This window comes from Phacochoerus africanus, chromosome 5 (genome assembly GCF_016906955.1).
Source record: "Phacochoerus africanus isolate WHEZ1 chromosome 5, ROS_Pafr_v1, whole genome shotgun sequence".
NCBI lineage: Eukaryota > Metazoa > Chordata > Mammalia > Artiodactyla > Suidae > Phacochoerus > Phacochoerus africanus.
Window position 1 is genome coordinate 37,313,862 of NC_062548.1, and position 14,841 is coordinate 37,328,702.

Sequence of the window (14,841 nt, forward strand, 5' to 3'; positions counted from 1 at the left end):
AGAGTGTGGACCCCCCCCTCCCCATCACATTCCCAAATATTCTCCTGCCCTTTGTGGTCAGTCTCCCCATGCCCACCCCCACCAGCCCCTGGTGACCACTCACCTGCCTTCTGTCCTTATGGACTTGCCTTTTCCAGAATGTCTTTAGGTGGAATCCTGCAGGATCTGTGAGTCTAGCTGCTGCCATTTAGGTTAATCCATTCGAGATGCATTCGCGTTGTCTCACGTTCCGAGAGCTCATTCCTTTTTACAGCCGAGTCGTAGCTCACGCTGTGCATGGACCACGTTGGTGCCGTCCTGGGGACAAAGAGAGAAGGAAGACAACTGACCTTGACCAAGCTGGCCCTGAGCTGGTTGCATGGACCGGAGTGGACCGCCTTGCATGTTCTCCCACAGGCTGAGCGGAGTCTGGAAAGGAAAGAGTTGATGATTACGGAAAATAGAGAAATGCCATTTCTTACACCTCCACCTCTGTGGATTGAAAAACCCATATTCAGAGCTCCTGCTATGGCTCAGCAGGTGAAGAACCCAACATAGTATCCATGGGGATGTGGGTTAGATCCCTGGCCTTGCTCAGTAGGTTAAGGACCCTGCGTCGCCACAAGCTGCAGAGTAGGTCGCAGGCACAGCTCGGATCTGGCATTGCCGTGGCTGTGGCATAGGCCAGATGGCAGCTGCAGCTCTGATTCGACCCCTAGCCTGGGAACTTCCATATGCTGCATGTGCGGCTGTAAAAAGAAAAAAAGGAAAAGAAAGAAAACCCCACATTCACTGTCTTTTTTTTTTTTTTGTCTTTTTGCCTTTCCTAAGGGCCGCTCCCGCGGCATATGGAGATTCCCAGGCTAGGGGTCTAATTAGAGCTGTAGCCACCGGCCTATACCAGAGCCACAGCAACACGGGATCCGAGCCGTGTCTGCAAACTACACCACAGCTCACGGCAACACCAGATCCTTAACCCACTGAGCAAGGCCAGGAATCGAACCTGCAACCTCAAGGGTCCTAGTTGGATTCGTTAACCACTGCGCCACGACAGGAACTCAGGTCTTAATTTTTGCCTGATTGATAAGGCACCAGCTGGGGCAAGTGAGCCAGGACCCTCAAAAGGCCCCATTCCCCCAGGCTTTATGACAACAGTGCCATGTCATAGAGGTCCCCTCTGTCCTTAAGAGAAGTTCCATCCCCTTCCTGATGCCTTGGCCCCCGTGGGCAGAGACTTGCCCTAGCAGGGCTGACAGGGGAGGATGGAGTTTCTTGGAACCACTCAGACCGCCAGTTACTGTGGCCCCAAGAAAGCCTGTGGTGGCATCAGTGCGCTGCCCCCGGTGGCACCGGCCCCAGTGATCCAGGAGTGTTACCAGCCCTATTACCTGCCTGGGTACCGCTACCTCAACTCATGGAGGCCCAGCCTCTTCTACAAGGTCTGCAACGTCCAGACCTGCCCGGACGAGGGAGCCATGTGCAGGAGCGCCCTGCGGCCGCCTACCATCCTGCCAGCCGTCCGGTCCGCGCTCTTCTGTCGATACAGCCCCCACGACTGGGACCAGTCCAACCAGCTGCAGATGCGCGGGGCTGAGGCCTCAAGGCTGTGGGCCGGCCGGCTGATGGGTGACTCCATGCGGCTCATGCAGGACAAGGACCAGCTGACGCGCCAGATGCAGGAGGGGACCTGCCGGAACCTGGGCCAGAGGCTGTCAGACATCGGCTTCTGGAAGTCGGAGCTGAGCTATGAGCTGGAGAGGCTTCTGAACGAGAATCACAGCCTGGACTCGATCAAGAGGCAGCTGGAGTGCGCGGCTGAGGAGCTGAACTGTCCATTGCAGGTGAGCGTGGGGCGGGGAGAGGGGTGCCTGGCGGCCACTGCAATAATACCCTGTGATGCAGCCTCCACGCTCCCCTTGGGTGAAGATCAAGGTGACAGGCACTTTGCACTCAATATCGTCCATAATTAATTTTAAGGTAAAACTTTATACATATGTGTGTATATATGTGTATACATGTAATATATATTATATATCATATATAATGATATAGAACTTATCATATGGACTGAATGGAACTTCCTTTTCTCCTTGGGGTTACATCAAAATTACAAGGGTTTTGGAGTTCCTGTTGTGGCTCAGCAGGTTATGAACCCAACTAATATACATGAGAATGTGGGTTCGATCCCTAGCCTCACTCAGTGGGTTAAGGATCTGGCATTGCCGTGAGCTGTGGTATAGGTTGCAGAAGCAGTTCAGATTCCAAGTTGCTATGGTTGTGGCTGGCAACTGCAGCTCCAAAACCCCTAGCCCAGGAAATTCAATATGCCACGGGTGTAGCCCTAAAAAGAAAAAAAATTATAGGGGTTTTGTAAAGACATTAACAAGCCTGTGTGTGCATATTTGTACATACTTAAAGTCACTGCTGGAGTTCCCGTCGTGGCGCAGTGGTTAACGAATCCGACTAGGAACCATGAGGTTGTGGGTTCGACCCCTGGCCTTGTTCAGTGGGTTAAGGATACGGTGTTGCCGTGAGCTGTGGTGTAGGTCGCAGATGTGGCTTGGACCCCAAGTTGCTGTGGCTGTGGCATGGGCCAGCGTCTACAGCTCCGATTGGACCCCTAGCCTGGGAACCTCCACACGCTGCGGGAAGTGGCCCTAGAAGAGGAAAAAAGTGGCCCTAAAAGAGGAAAAAAATTACAAAAAAAACCACCCCAAAGTCACTGCTTTATTTTTCTCCATAGCCCTTGAGACCTGCTAACATACTCTGCAATTTAGCGTTTACTTCTTATTTTTCTGACTGCTTTGCCACCGAGAACTTCTATTCAGCTGTGGCAGACTGGTGTGTTTACACTGGTGCTTAATGAGCAGTGTCTACACTGACTGCCTGTCGTCTAAACCAGCGTTGTGAATGGCACTCAGCAGGCACTCCAGAAATATTTATTGAATAAATGAATAAATACCTGGATGTGCACATCCTTGCTCCCCCAGTCAGCCGGTGTATCCCAGATCAGTTAGGATTGCTTTGGGCTGCAGATAAACCGATAACTGACTAGAATGGCTCAGCCAAGGAGGAATTTCATTTTATGTGACAAGGAGAATTCCAGAAGGAAAGAGAGGGGGCTGCTGCCCCCTCCACGTGATGCCAGAAGGGACCCAGGCTCCTATCTTTCTGCCTGGCCATCCTCAGTGGGGGCTTCTGTCCTACCATTTTATATATATATATATATATATATTTATTTATTTATTTCTCCCACTTTTAAGAACGCTTCCTATCTCATACTGCAAATACTCCCTTGCAAGGAACAACTGGACACTCTCCTTTGAGATAGGAGGATGAGGGTACGAAAGGGGCAAAATGCCAACTGTCCCTGTCCCTTTTTATCAGGGGATATCACTTTTCCAGAAGCCCATTATGTGATTCCATTTTTCAGCCTATTTCCCAGCGCTCAGCTGGGCTTCTTGGCTGCAGAAGAGTCTGGACAAGTGAGTGTTTTTCACTGGGTCCTGGAGTGGACGTGGGGTGAGGAACTGGCATTATCTGCCTTGGGCGGGAGGTCCTCTTGGTACCGTGACATTCTGGGGCTCCCTAGAGCGTGTGGGGACCCAGACCCTCCTGCCTGGAGACCTCCCGCAGCAGTGTCTGCTCCACGTCGGGCGTGGGGACGTCTGTAGGAGAGGTCCTGTTCTGATTCCCTGGAGACACGGCACAGGTTCTGACCACCATGGGGTGGGGGTGGAGGTCCCTACCTTTGCCCTGAGCCCCCAGGTTTCTCCACTGGAAGGAGAGTGGGCAAGGCTGGGCTCAGAGACCCAGGGCAGCCTCTGAAACCCAGTACTCCCCCCTCCCACTCTCTCCTCACTCCCCCAGGCTGTCTGGAAAGCCCAGCTCTGGGGGCTCAGGGACTGGGAGATGGCTCCGTTCTATCCACTTGTCTCCAATGCCAAGGTTACTATCTCAGTCCAGATGCCTTTCACTGGGCAAAGTAGATGGCCTCCTTCCTGGCCTCCTGACTTCTGCCCCATCCAACTCACTTTCCAGACAGTAGCCAGAGGGATGATTTAAAATATAAAACTAGGGAGTTCTCCTTGTGGTTCAGCGGGTTAAGGACCCCTTAGTCTTCGTGAGGATGTGGGTTTGATCCCTGGCCTCGCTCGGTGGGTTAAGGATCTGGCATCACCGTGAGCTCTAGTGTAGGTCACAGATGGGGCTTGGGTGTAGTGTGGCTGTGGCTATGGCTGTGGTGTAGGCCAGCAGCTACACATCTGATTTGACCTCTAGCCTGGGAACCTCCATATGCTACAGGTGCAGCTGTAAAAAGAAGGGAAAAAATAAAATGTTAAACTAGATCTTGGCACCTTCTTGCTAAACCCCCCTCAGTGCCTTCCTCGTGCACCCCAGTTCACATCTGAGTTCCTTGTCATGGCCCCAGTCGCTTCCCGTCTGCCGCTGCTCCTACCTCCAGGGCCTTTGCACCTGCTCTTCTTTCTGGTACGTTATCCCCACTCATGTCTGCCACTTCTCATAATTCAGGTCTTGGTCTGTCGCCTCCTTCAAGAAGTCCTCCCTGACCGCCCTGCTGGTTACTCCCACCCACCCACACCCCCCTTTTTCCATCACAGCCTTTAGCACAGTCTGAAATGACCAAATTTCTTTCTGTGTTCACTTGTGTGTGTTGTTTCTCTTCTGTCAGAAGTCCATAAGAGCAGGGACTGTTTAGTTCACTGCAGTATCCGCAGTACCTTGATCCAGTGGGATTCAGGGAGAAGGGCTGTCAACTTGGGGGGATCCCCCAAGAAGGGGATTCCTCTCCTTTCCGGGTTCCCAGATGCATTTGCATCCCAATGCCAGGTGCCACGCTCCCTGCTTCCTCCTCGTGGCCCATCGCCATTCTTTCTCTGGCTGCTGCTGCTGCATTGAACAAGCTCTCCTCCTGGCTTCTGCTCTCTTCACGTCCCCATGATGGTGGCAAGGTCCATGGCCGTGTGGCAGGGTTGCCTGCGTCTCACTTGACTCTGGCTACTGTCCAAAGCCCTGGCCCCATTTAGAGATCTCCAAAAAGGGGTTTTCATATATATTCACAGGTGCCACTTATTTTTATTTTTTTCTTTTTTGGCTGCTCCACAGCTCATGGAGTTCCTGGGCCAGGGATCAGATTCAAGCCGCAGCTCTGACCCAAGCTGCAGCTGTGGCCATGTGAGGTTCTTAACCCACTGTGCCAGGCCGGGGACCAAACCTGGTCCCAGGGCTCCCAGGATGCTGCCCATTCCATCGGGCCACAGCAGCAGCTCCTCATAGGTATGACTGACTTATTGGCAGCATTCGAAGTGCTTTACACTTGTCAAGTGAACGTAACCAGTACAACAAACTTGAGTTATGTACCAGCTTTGCACCCATCTACCATCCTGAGCACCCACTGAGGGAGCAGGGGAGGCAGAAGCCCACCCAAATGCACGGTGATGAGGCCACATGAAGCATCCAAGTTGCCCAGGAATGAAACAGACCAGGCAAAGGCAGATGTGAGTCCCTTCCGCTCAGGGTCTCCACAGGGCTGCAGGGAGAACACGTCATTTCCTGCTGCATCCACAGGTGGCCCTGGAGTGTCTGTACCAGCGAGAGAAAAGGATTGGAATCGATTTGGTCCACGACAACGTGGAGAAAAATCTTATCCGGGTAAGGAGCCTCCTGGGTCTGGCTGGCCGCTGGAAGAAGGAGGGAAGGCCAGCTGGTCAGAGAGGTTTCTGAGCCACCTGCAGGTGCAGAAGCCTCAAGCATCACCCCGTTCCAAGTTAGGGCAAAGAAAGGGTGGGTGGGGACCTACGTTGCTATTTAGAAACAGTGAGAAACGAGATCATCTGACCCTGACTTTTCCTCTCCAACATGGGCATCATAATATTGAGACTCCAAAATAACGGTAATAATGGCCAGGGTTTATTAAGCACCTATTGTATGCCACGCGCAGTACACTTCATATGCATATTTCACTAAATGATAAAACATTCCATAAATGAACACTTGGCACATAGTAGGTGTGGCATCTTCTTTTCACTTGGAAGTATACAAAAAGGAAAAGCAGGGCAAAAAAGGTAAACCTTCCACAATCAACCCACAGTTGCCTGGCCCAGGGATCACGTGGGTTGAGGCAGGAAATGGACCCCACCCTGATGTTTCACTTTGTGGGGCAGAGGGTGGGCAGCAAGGGGTGGAGGGTGGGGCGCTGACCCGGGAGATGGGATGCTGTGCGTCTCTAGGGGGCACCAACCGCTCTTCTGACGTTTTTCATTGCAGGAAGTAGATTTGCTCAAATGCTGCCAAGAGCAGATGCGAAAACTAGCTCAAAGGATTGATATCCAGATGCGGTAAGAGCAGCTTTCTCTCCCACTTCTTGGAGTTTGTTTTGGGTCTTCTGGGGGGCAAGAGAGAGTGGTCCTACATCTCCAGGTGGTTCTTTTGATCCAGTGGTGTGCTGGTAAGGGCTTAACCACCAGCTCTCCGAGAAAAGACAAAAATCCTGATGCGTTGCATTTGCCAATTTCAGTGGTGTCCATGCTCCCACCGTGGCTGATCACCAATACGAGGCCACTGAGAGGTGCACAGCTGATTTTCATGAGTCAGCACAGCGTTGGTGGTTCTTGTTTGCAGTAAGGATCTTGGTCTCATTGCGGCTCCTCTTAGCCTGTGGCTCCCCCAAGTGAGTTCTGGACTTTAGGACATGGCAAAGAGTGGGTGGCTTTGGGCATCAAGGCGAGATGCCTGGGCACCTCCGGGGGGAGCCGGTGGACGCGTTTGAGCCACTGTCCCTTTGAGGCTTCAAAGGAATCGGCTTTTTGTTCTTGGAAGATTATGGACCCTGTGTCATGACTGGCCAGGAGCCTCCCCCATAATTAAAGGGAGACTTGAATTTTACAGGGCTTGGGACCTTGGATCACAGCTCCCCCTGAGGCAGCAGCCTTCCTGCCTGGCCCTTGGGCCAAGCACTTGCTTTTAACTCTTGCAGGGCAGGCTGTGCAGGTGTTTTTCCCCCTTTTTGTTTGCTCAGATATAGATAACATTGCCAGAGCTGCCCCATCCTGCTGCACAGGGCACAGGGGCAGCTCACCTAGGATGCTGAGGGGTCAGGAAGCTTGCAAATAATCTCAGGGCAGGTGGGCTTGGTGCCCTGGCTTATTGTACCCCAGAAACAGCACTCATTCCCACTACACACACACACACACACACACACACACGCACAGGAGCCCCTCAACTCCACTGAGGCAGTCAGAATGGGTGGCGGGGAGAGGAGAGAATTATCCAGGATAAAGGAGCATCCAGGGCAGTGATGAGAAGCTCCCTGCAGATCTAAGGGCGTGGTCAGGAGGCAGGCAAGTTGGGAAGACCCAGGGGGACATCAGAGGTGGAGACAGACCGGGACCTGGGATCTTGCACCTGGACAAACAAACATCTCCTCCAGCAACAAAACCCAAAGAAACTATAAGGGGCTAAAAATGACCCTGTGCACGCCCCATTGGGGCAAATTACGAACAAGCTACAAAAAGACCCCGAACCCAGTTGCCACTTCTGAGGAGCCGGGAGCAAAAGCAGGGGCTGTGCCTGCCCCCTGCACACAGCACTATCAAGGGGGTGGGCAGACCCCCAAAGCCACCTCTCTGGCTAGACCTGTAGACCCACCCCCACCCTCACCCCCTGGCAAGAACCCTCCCCGCTCAGGGAGCCAGCATAGGAAATGGTTACTTATTTTCTTTGCTCCCTCCTTCTGCAGCAGGAGCCCCACAAAAAGCTTTGCCTGAATTTCTTGTCTGGCCTCTTAACAATTTCTAGTGATAAAGGAGGCCAGGAACCCTGGTAGGTAACAGAGACAAGTGGAAATGAGGTGCAAATACAGCAGTGACTGCGGTGACAGTTGAATAGATGAAAGCAGTGTTGAAACCCATTATCTGTGTGCCTCTGTCCTGATTACTGACACTTCAGCCTACTGCTTGGACTCTGTTTGCCCAATATTTGTCTATAAATTAATTCACTTAAAAAAACCCCAAAAAACCCTTGGCGTTGCCATTGTGGCTCAACAGGTTATAAACCCAACGAATATTCATGAAGATGAGGGTTCCATCCCTGGCCTCGCTCAGTGGGTTAAGGATCTGGCGTTGCCGTGAGCTGTGGTGTAGGTCGCAGGTGCATCTCGGATCCCCGTGTGGCTGTGCCTGTGGCATGGACCTCAGGTACAGCTCTGATTGGACCCCTGGCCTGGGAACTTTCATATGCCACAGGTGCAGCCCTAAAAAGAAAAATTAAAAGAGAAAGAAAGAAAGAAAGAAAGAAAGAAAGAAAGAAAGAAAGAAAGAAAGAAAGAAAGAAAGAAAGGCTTTCCTGACTGGGCAGGAGCAGTGATCAGGCTTTTCCTGGTGGGCTGACATGCAGGGCAAGTCTGGGCACTGGCCAGGCTCTCCATTCAGGGGACACAGGGGCTGCCACTTCCTTCCCTGGGCTTCATTAGCAGAGGCCAGGAGGTGGGGCAGGCTGACCTGGGATTCTGAGGACCCCAGCCTCCCCCTGATGCTCTGGCATGTTTCTCCACACACTCTGGCTCCTTAGGCAGGATGGGGCCCCATCTCTCCACAGCTCTGCCAATTCCAAAGGCCTCAGGGTTCTCAGGATGGCTCTTCCTGCCCAGTAGGACCCCTATACATCTTGATGAGTGGGGGCCCACTACCAGCATTTAATTTCCTTGCTTCTGTTCTGCTTGAAATCCCTCATCAGCTTCCAGTTTCCATAGCAGAAAAAGAAGTGGCAGACAGACAGACAGACAGGGGAGAGGTAGAGACACACACTGAGGCCCAAGACAGAGAGAAAGCAAGAAGAAGTAGAAAGAGATAAAGAAGAGAGTGATATCCAGCAATCCCACTCCTGGGCATTTATCCAGACAAAACTACAATTCAAAAAGATACGTGCACCCCTGTGTTCATTGTAGCACCATTCACAAAAAGCAGACCCATCCCCACCCCCACCAGGGCAGTGATGAGAAACTCCCTGCACCAAGGAGTTCCTGTTGTGACCCAGCGGAAATGAATCTGACTGGCATCCATGAGGATGCAGATTCAATCCCAGGCCTCACTCAGTGGGTTAAAGATCTGGCATTGCCAGGGGCTGTGGTGTAGACTGCAGACAGCTCGGATCCTGTGTTGCTATGGCTGTGGTGTAGGCTGGCAGCTATAGCTCCAATTAGGCCCCTAGCCTGGGAACTTCCAAATGCCATGAGTGCGGCCCTAAAAAGAGAAAAAAGAAAAGCAAACAAACAAAAAATCACAATAGCCAAGACATGGAAACAACCTAAATGTCCATCAATAGATGAACGGATTAAGATGTGATACATATGTACAATGGAATACTATTCAGCCATAAAAATGAAATAATGGGAATTCCCATTGTGGTGCAGCGGAAATGAATCTGTCTGGTATCCATGAAGATATGGGTTCAATCCCTGGCCTCGCTCAGTGGGTTGGGGATCAGGCGTTGCTGTGAGTTGTGGTGTAGGTTGCAGATGCAGCTTGGATTCTGTGTTGCTGTGGCTGTGGCGTAGGCCAGCAGCTGTAGCTCCCATTCAACCCCTAGCCTGGAAACCTCCATATGCCATGGGTGCAGCCCTAAAAAAGAAAAAAAAAACCCAAAAAACAAACCCAAATGAAGTAATGCCATTTGCAGCAACATGGAAGCAGCTAGAGAGTCTCATACTAAGTGAAGTAAGAAAGAAAAAGACAAATACCGTATGATATCTCTTATCAAATGAACCTAACTACAGAACAGAAACAGACCCAGACATGGAGAGCAGACTGTGGTTGCCTAGTGGGAGGGGGAGGGAGAGGGAGGGACAGGGATTTTGGGGTTAGTGGATGCAAACTATTCCATTTAGAACAGATAAGCAATGAGGTCCTACTGTATAGCACAGGGAACTCTATCCAGTCTCTTGGGATAGACCGTGATGGAAGATAATATAAGAAAGAATGTATATATATGTATACTGGGTCACTTTGCTGGCACAGTGATTGTAAATCAACTATACATCAATACAATAAGTAAATAAACTTGTTAAAATAAACAAGTCAGAAAAAAAAAGAGAGAGACAGGGAGACAGACACAGAGAGAGGAAGGGATAGTAGAGGACGAAAATGAGAAGAGGCAGGAGGGGAAAGTGAGAGACCAATGTGCGATAAGCACCCATCACTCCGTTGCATCTAGACATCAACCTGCTCCAAGTTATTCCCTTCCCTATTCTCCTTCAACTCCCCTGAGACTTCAAGGCAAAAGTCCCAATCAATTCTTATACATCTTTAACACTCATTTCCTTTTTTTCAACCAAAAGAGACACAGAAAAAAAATGCAGGCTTAGAATCTTCTGGAGACCACAGATTCTAGCGACCATTCTGTTAGTGTTTACTTTGTATTTCTGTTTGAGGTGACCTAGGTTTTCTTTTAAAGACAGTGATGTCGATTTTCCTTTTAAAATACATTTATGTATGTATGTATGTATTTACGGTTGAAAAAAGAAAAGGAGCAAGAAAATAACAGTACAAGTACTTTAGGAATATGGCAAGACTCATGAAAGTAGTTCTCCCATGGCTGGAGTCTAGCAAACAGTGGCCCTTAAGCTTCTCAGCCAAGATACCAGCCCTGCAGGCTCAAGTGCCAGGAAGCCACCTTGTTCTCTTCTGACTTGTTCCAGTCCCTGACTCCGCCCAATTCTTAAATCCACCCAATCCCTGCCCTGACCCAGTGCATGACTCCGCCCAGCTCCTCCATCCACCCAATCCTTGACCCTGCCCAGTCCATGACTCCGCCCAGTCCCATGCATCCACCCAATCCCTGCTTCTGCCCAGCCTATGACTCTGCCCACTCCTTAACTTCACCGGGTCCTTGATTCTCCCAGCCTTTGAGCTGCTAATGGACCACTAAACACCTGGATGTCTCTAGCTTCCCCGCTTTTGCATGTTTGGTATCCTCGGCTTGGAATTCTCATCCCCAACCCACCTTAGTCCATGATGTCTACTCCTACTGTTATGAAAACCACCTCAGACACCTCCTGGGGGAACCTTCCCTGACCACCTCCGACTCTGAACGAATGGCTTTCTCCTCTCTGTTACTGTGCATCCTTTTCAAACCTGTGCTCTGGCCCTTACCACGTTTTACTATGTTTACTGGATTTGTTTACACAAATGTGTGAACGACTCGAAGGTAGTGACGGGGTCTTATTCACATTTCTTCCCTCTGTGCCCGGCATAGGATCAGACACAATAATGTGTGAACCGATTTAAACTGAAACCAGGCTTTGTCCAAAGTGTGAATTCATCACATCTCTATTAGGTCAGCAAACTACAGCTGGAGGGGCGAATCTGGCCCGCTACCTGTTTTTGTACGTAAAGTTTTCTTGGAACGCAGCCGTGGCGCAGCCTTATCTGTGACTGCTTTCCTACGGAGCTAAGTAGTTACTGCGGAGACCACATGACCCGCAAAGCCTGAAATATTTCCAGTCAATGTTTGCCCATCCCTGTCCTAAGTGACCATAGTTCTGCTTGGATTGGGGGGAGGATGGGGGCGTGCGGGGAGTTCCTGGGTGGGCCGTCAAGGTGGGAAAAGGGCTGGGAGCCACTAGGGGTGGATGGAGCCCCCTCTTGGGGGTCTGGAGACTTGGATTCCAGCAGTGGCTCTGCACTGACCTCCTCTGTGACCTTGGGTGAGGGACTCTGTGTAAGTGCGCGATCCAGGGACACGTCCTTACCCCCCACAGGGATAACCGAGATGCTCAGCACGCCCTGGAGAGGGACCTTGAGGACAAAAACTCGGCAGAGTTCATTGATGAGAAGTGCCTTAACATGCGGAACACGTCAGACTGCATTAGCTTCTTCCACGGTGTGGAGAAAATTGATGGCACGTAAGTACCGGGTGCTCGGTCCCCACCTGGCTGGCTGGGGGAGGGGGTGGGTTCTGGGTGTGCTCTTGCCAAGGAACCGTAAAGGAGCATCGTGCACCAGTCAAGTGTGAGGCCGTGTGACTGCATGGGGATCCCTGGTCACAAGCCATAGAATTGGATTCTGGTTGACTTCAGATGGAATGTACTGGAAGACTGTCAGGGGGAGGTTGGAGGGGGAGGTCCTGGCAGCCTGAATAAGCCAGGGAGAGCTAATTGGCTTTGCTTTTGGAGCAGTATCATCTTTCTGCCTTTGCCCCACTTTGCCCAAGATGCAAATTTCAGCAAGAGAGCACGAGCTGTTGGTTCATGAGGGTCCCACGGCTGCTGCTGCCAGGGGCCCCGGACTAGCAAGTCCACCAAACAAATTCCAAAGCCGCGTGGCTGTAACCTGGAGAAGGAGGAATTCAAGTTTGGGATGTCCACCCCAGCTGGACTCTGGAACAGGCTGCCTGGCTTCCAATCCAGGCTCCACATTAACTCGGGGGACCAAGGACTTAACCTCTCTGGACCCGGGTTCCTCACCTCTACCTCTGGAATAAAAACAGCAACTCCCAGAGTTGCTGTGAGCATGAGAAGGCGGGCATGAGAAGCACTGAGCACAGAGCCTCATGTCAGGGAATGGCAAAGGCTAGCATTTATCCAGTGCTTGCTGTGACCTCATTTTCTGGTCACAACAGCTACGAGCGAGGCCCCTTTTGTCTGCCTGGTGTGGCCAAGAGCACGTCCCACCATCACAGAATTACATGCAGAACTAAGGCCTGTTTTCCCCATTGTGGCCTGAGGTCTGGGCTCATGAGGGCTGGAGACAGATGCTCTGGGTGCACACAGTGGGTGCGTCTCTCTTGGTCCCTTAAAAAAAAACAAAAACCTCTAGGAGTTCTCATCGTGGCTCAGCAGAAATAAACCTGACTAGTATCCATGAGGACGCAGGTTTGATCCCTGGCCTTGATCAGTGGGTTAAGGAGCCAACGTTGCCGTGAGCTATGGTGTAGGTCACAGACAAAGCTGGGATCCCATGTTGCTGTGGCTGTGGTGGAGGCCAGCAGCTGTAGCTCCGATTTGACCTCTAGCCTGGGTACCTCCATATGCCGTGGGTTCAGCCCTAAAAAGACAAAAAAAAAAAATCTCTAGTACATAGAATTGTGCTTGGCACATAATGTGTTGAATAAATGAATGAATGAATAAACAGGGGGAGGGAGGGAGAGGAGAGAAGGAGGGGAAGAAGTTTCTCGGCGCTCTCCTAAGCCCATGCCAAGGAAACCTCCTGGATCTTAGTAAATACACAGGTGTCAAGAGGACCCTTTGGCGTTTCCTGCAGTGACAGCTCCTGGGGACACTTCTTCTCTTCCAGACAAGGCTGACACCCCCAGGATGCTGGCAAGGTGAACAGGCCTTCAGGGGGCCCTGTCCCCTCAGCCACAGCTGCTCATTTGGACAGGAGTCCGGAGGGTTCCCTCCCCAAACAGATGTCTCCCTAAGCTGGATGGCCATGTCGGCTGGCAGAGACTCTGCTTTCCAGGCCCAGGATGGGCCTGCTATTTAAAGACCCTTGTCCAGTGACTCCAGCTGGAAAGCCAGGGCTGCCATTTGTGGTGACTCATTGCTCCCCAGATGTGCTAGCCCAGGGCTCTGTATTTGGGGTTTTCTTAAAGCTGGGCCAGGTCCAGGCCTGTGAAAGAGTGTCTGAAGACTGTGCATTTGGGATCTCTGTTCACCAAAGTCCTCACTGCCGTGGATTAACCGCTGATGAGAAGGATGAGGATGACAGCTGAGGCCTTTCGCCTGCTATTTGCTGTAGGCCGGGCACTGCGTTAACCCCAACTGCAGTGTCTCGTGAATAATAAACATGCATCATGAGCTGACTCTTGTCAGGTTCCATGTGAGGGGGTTCACATTTAGTCAGTCAACAACCCCAGGGGTAGGCACCACTTTTATCCCCAATTTACAGTGAGGACACTAAGCCTCAGAGAGATTTGTTGATGGGTCCAAGCTCACACAGCAAGGGGCAGAGCCGCCCTCTGAGCCCACATTGGATGCTGGGACTATGTTTTAACACAGCATCTTTCTGCCTCCCCAGCAAAGCCTGCTGTGTCCTCTCTCTTTAGAGGACACGCGTTCCAGAAAGCATGACCCCCTGCTGAGGCACGCCACCTGCGAGGAGACAGGCTGCCTCAGCGAATTCCCTCCAGGGAGAGTGTGATGAAGCGAGTTGGTTTCCCTGGGGAGCTCAGCTGTCTGTGCCAGGGGAGGGCCTAGCAGCTGCTGCCTGTGACATTGACAGTGTCCCACTGAGCAGCAGGAGGCGCCCTCAGAGGAGATCTACAGGTCCCCCTCTGCTGTCTTTGGTGCCTCCTGCTTCCTTGATCAATAGCGAATGGCTGTGTGACCTTAGACAAGATACCTCGCCCCTCTGAACTTAAGGCCTTTGTGGGATGAAAGCTCTTGATCACACTCAGGGCCTTCTCACATCTCCAGAAGGCCGAGACCTTTCTGGAAGCTTGATTTTAACTCTTGCGAGAGCCAGACCAAACAACCATATTTTGCATGTTTTAAAAAATATTTCTCTTCACCATGCACTCCAAGGATGCATTAAAATGTCTTAAAAGAGACTTCTATTTCAGATCATTGAATCTCTTTTTCTCCTCCTGCCTGGGAATCAAAGTCTGCTTTATTTTAAGAACTGGAGGCTTCCTGGCTAGAAAAGACCTTGAAAAGTTATCTAATCTGGTTTACCCCAGGGACCGAAGCCAGCTCGAAGTTAGAAACGTATGTCTCTATTTCTCAAAGACATCCCAGAGGAGAAAAACTCCTCTGCAGGAGTCGGTTGCTTTTTTTCCATGGATGTACATACCAGGAAGAATTTTCTGCAGCCTAAACTGAACCCCTTATATGTCACCACCTCC

At 51.2% G+C, this 14,841-nt stretch overlaps 1 protein-coding gene across 1 annotated transcript in view; it reads left to right on the forward strand.

The window, feature by feature from the left end:
* Nucleotides 1–1,165: 1,165 nt before the first annotated feature.
* TEKT5 (tektin 5) overlaps nt 1,166–14,841 on the forward strand; it is a 42,061-nt gene continuing 28,385 nt past the window's right edge. Inside the window, exons 1-4 of the mRNA XM_047779160.1 lie at nt 1,166–1,820; nt 5,569–5,652; nt 6,268–6,338; nt 11,756–11,899. Coding sequence (XP_047635116.1) covers nt 1,242–1,820; nt 5,569–5,652; nt 6,268–6,338; nt 11,756–11,899 — 878 coding nt within the window. The 5' untranslated portion in view covers nt 1,166–1,241. The remainder of the gene's footprint in view (nt 1,821–5,568; nt 5,653–6,267; nt 6,339–11,755; nt 11,900–14,841) is intronic.